The sequence below is a fragment of the Eimeria acervulina genome, genomic scaffold (genome assembly GCF_000499425.1).
Source record: "Eimeria acervulina Houghton genomic scaffold, Eah_scaff1638, whole genome shotgun sequence".
Lineage (NCBI taxonomy): Eukaryota > Apicomplexa > Conoidasida > Eucoccidiorida > Eimeriidae > Eimeria > Eimeria acervulina.
In genome coordinates, this window is record NW_013550166.1 from 1 (window position 1) to 2,931 (window position 2,931).

General features: G+C 36.2%; 1 protein-coding gene across 1 annotated transcript in view; it reads left to right on the forward strand.

Moving 5' to 3' along the window:
- Positions 1–174: 174 nt before the first annotated feature.
- EAH_00061790 (CAM kinase, putative) overlaps positions 175–2,931 on the forward strand; it is a gene marked incomplete at both ends in the record, with an annotated part of 4,154 nt that continues 1,397 nt past the window's right edge. The window contains 5 exons of the mRNA XM_013396961.1: positions 175–329; positions 682–819; positions 1,175–1,284; positions 1,858–2,158; positions 2,417–2,862. Of these exons, the coding sequence (XP_013252415.1) occupies positions 175–329; positions 682–819; positions 1,175–1,284; positions 1,858–2,158; positions 2,417–2,862 (1,150 nt within the window). The remainder of the gene's footprint in view (positions 330–681; positions 820–1,174; positions 1,285–1,857; positions 2,159–2,416; positions 2,863–2,931) is intronic.

Consider the following 2,931-nt stretch of genomic DNA (forward strand, 5'->3'; position numbering starts at 1 on the left):
CATATATACATTTGTACTATTAATGCACATCTATATATATATATATATATATATATATATATATTCATCTCCACGAATATACTCCCATTGACTTGAAGTATTTGCTTGCTGCGTTTTGTTGGTTAATGTGTTTAATTAATTTATTTAGAGATTTTGTGTTTGCATTGACTGCAGAGACATAAAGCCTGAAAACATTTTAATAAAAGATGAAGTAGAAGACGGATTTTATAGAGTTAAAGTCGCAGACTTCGGCTTAGCAAAGACTATCGAAAATTGCGGTGCATTCGCAACGACTATGGTCGGCACTCCGCAGTATTGGGCTCCTGAAGGTTTGTCTTTGTCTTCTTCTTCTTAATCTTCTTCTTCGTAATCTTCTTCTTATTAATCTTCTTATTAATCTCCTTAATCTTCTTCTCCTTCTTGTTTGGTTTGCTTCGTTTATTTGTTTGTTTGTTTGTTTGTTTGTTTGTTTGTCTTCTTCTTCTTCTTCTCCTTCTTCATCCTCTTGTTTGCTTGTTTGTTTGTTTGCTTGCTTATCTTCTTCTTTTGTTTGTTTCTTGTTTGTTTGTTTTTCCTTTTGATGCTTGTTCTTCTTCTTTTGTAGTGCTTTGCGTGTATTATCATTTCCACAGTTTATAAATATAATTTTTAATTTAATTTTAATTGTTTTTTCTTCTTCAGTTATTAATTCAAGCGGAGGACGGTCGTACGGCTTTGCTGCGGATCTGTGGAGTTTTGGAGTTTGTTTGTTTGTCTTCCTCGGAGGAAATTATCCTTTTGAAGGCAGCCCAGCGTCACTTCAGCAACTCGTACTCAATGGTATATATAATATATATAATCAAATATTATAAATGTCATATATATATTTAATATATCATACGGCACAAGCAGTAGACAAAGACGCAGCTGCAGCAGATATTACTTTTAATTTATCTCTTTTTCTTCTTTCTTCTTTCCTCAGTAGACAATTAAATATTTCTCCACTTACCTTTTTATATTTCTTCTTTCTTTCTCTTAAAACTAATTAAATATTCTTTTCAATTTATATTTTTATTCTTTCTTTCTTTAATAACCAATTAAATATCCCTTTGATTATCTTTCTTACTTTTCTTTCTTTCTTTTAAAACTAATTAAATATTCTTTTCAATTTATATTTTAATTCTTTTTTCCTCAGGAAGATTTCATTTTCGTCATCCCCGGTTTTCTCGCGTCTCCGAAGATGCGAAGAATTTAATTCGTAGGGCGTTGGTGGTGGATGAGAGGAAGAGAATAACAGAAAGAGAAGTGAGTAAATGAATAAATAAATAGATAAATAAATAGATTAATTAATTGAGTAAATAAAGAAATAGAGAAAGAAAATGCATTTATATGATGGCTGTCTCTTTCTGTCTATTTTCTGTTTATCTCTGACTCTGACTTTTTGTGTTTGGAGTTTTTTGTCGCACTCTCTGTCGCTTTCCCTCTCCGTCTTTATTTATTTATTTGTTTATTTATTTATTTATCAGTTAATGCTTTTGTTTGTTTGTTTGTTCGTTTGTTAGTCTCCGTCTCTGTTTGTTTATCTGGTTGTTTCTTTTTTGTTTTGTGCTCTATTTCATTTTCTATTTCTTTTTATTTTGTATTTATTTCCCTTTTCTGTTTCTTTTTATCTTCTTTCTATTGTTTTAGCTTTCTTTTTCTATTTCTCTTTATTTTATATTATTATATTTTCTGTTAATTTCTGTCTAATTTGTTTTTTGATCTTCTTTTTAATGCTGTGTTCAATTTTCTGTTTAATTCCCTTTTAATTTTTTTCAATGTTCTGTTTAACCTCGCGTTTAATTTCTTTTTTGATTTTTCTTTTAATTTTGTGTTCAGATATTTTATCACCCATGGATGACTCGATGGCTGTGTGCGTTTGATCGCTCTCGTTTGCATCTTGAAGACATTAAAACAACAGCATTTCGCTATATGCCTGTTCTTCCTCCTCTTTCATCTCCTTCTTTTCCTTATCCCCCTCCTTCTTGGAGTTACATTGATTCATCTAGTAATGCTGCATCATCTGAATTCGCTGGTGAACACCGCATGCATGCGTCAGCAGCAGCAGCAGCAGCAGCAGGAAGAGGAGGAGGAGGCAGCAGCAGAGCAGCAGCAGATGCTGTTGAATTGCATACTGATGGTGCGGAGTATCCAGGGCTTGCTGCTGGCTCACTTCTTCCTGGTTTTGTTCGGAGCAGCCACCCCGTACCTCCCTTTCATTTACCTTTGCTGCTGCCTTTGCAGCTTCATTTGCTGCTGTCTATACACCTGCTGCTGCTCTCCTTGCGAGGATCTTATCGTTCTTTCCTCTTAGCTCAAAAATTACAAAAAGATTTGTGGGATATACAACGCAGTGTACAGACAGCTGTTGGTTTCTTTGAAACTACTGCTACCTCAGCTATCGAGACCTTTACCGATATATTTGCTCTATTAGAAGAAGATGAAGCTTGCGAAGAAGATGCAGCAGCAGCAGCAGCAGAAACAGAGACTATTACAGAGTTATTCGCTCAGATACGTAGATGGATCTGCGATATGCAGAAAGAAGGGGAACGGTTGGGTCTTCGATATGAAAGAGCTGAGGCGTCTGCTTCAGATTTAATTTGCTGCTTAGTTGCTGCTGTCTCTGCTCCTCTTAAAGAAGACAGCAGCACAAACACCAATAAAAACGACATAAGCAGCAGCAACAACTGCAGCAGCAGCAGCGAGAACGCAGCTGCTGCTCCTGTTGGTGCTGCTGCTGCTGCTGCTGCTGCTGCTGCTTCGAAGCAGGAGCAGATCTCAGCAGCGTTTGGCGTTGCTGCTAGCCAACAGCAAATGCAAAATAATGAAGACAAGTGGAGAGGTGTTAGTAATGACCAGAAAAGGAACAAACACGAGCAGCAGCATCTCCTGCAGCAGCAGCAGCAGCAGCAG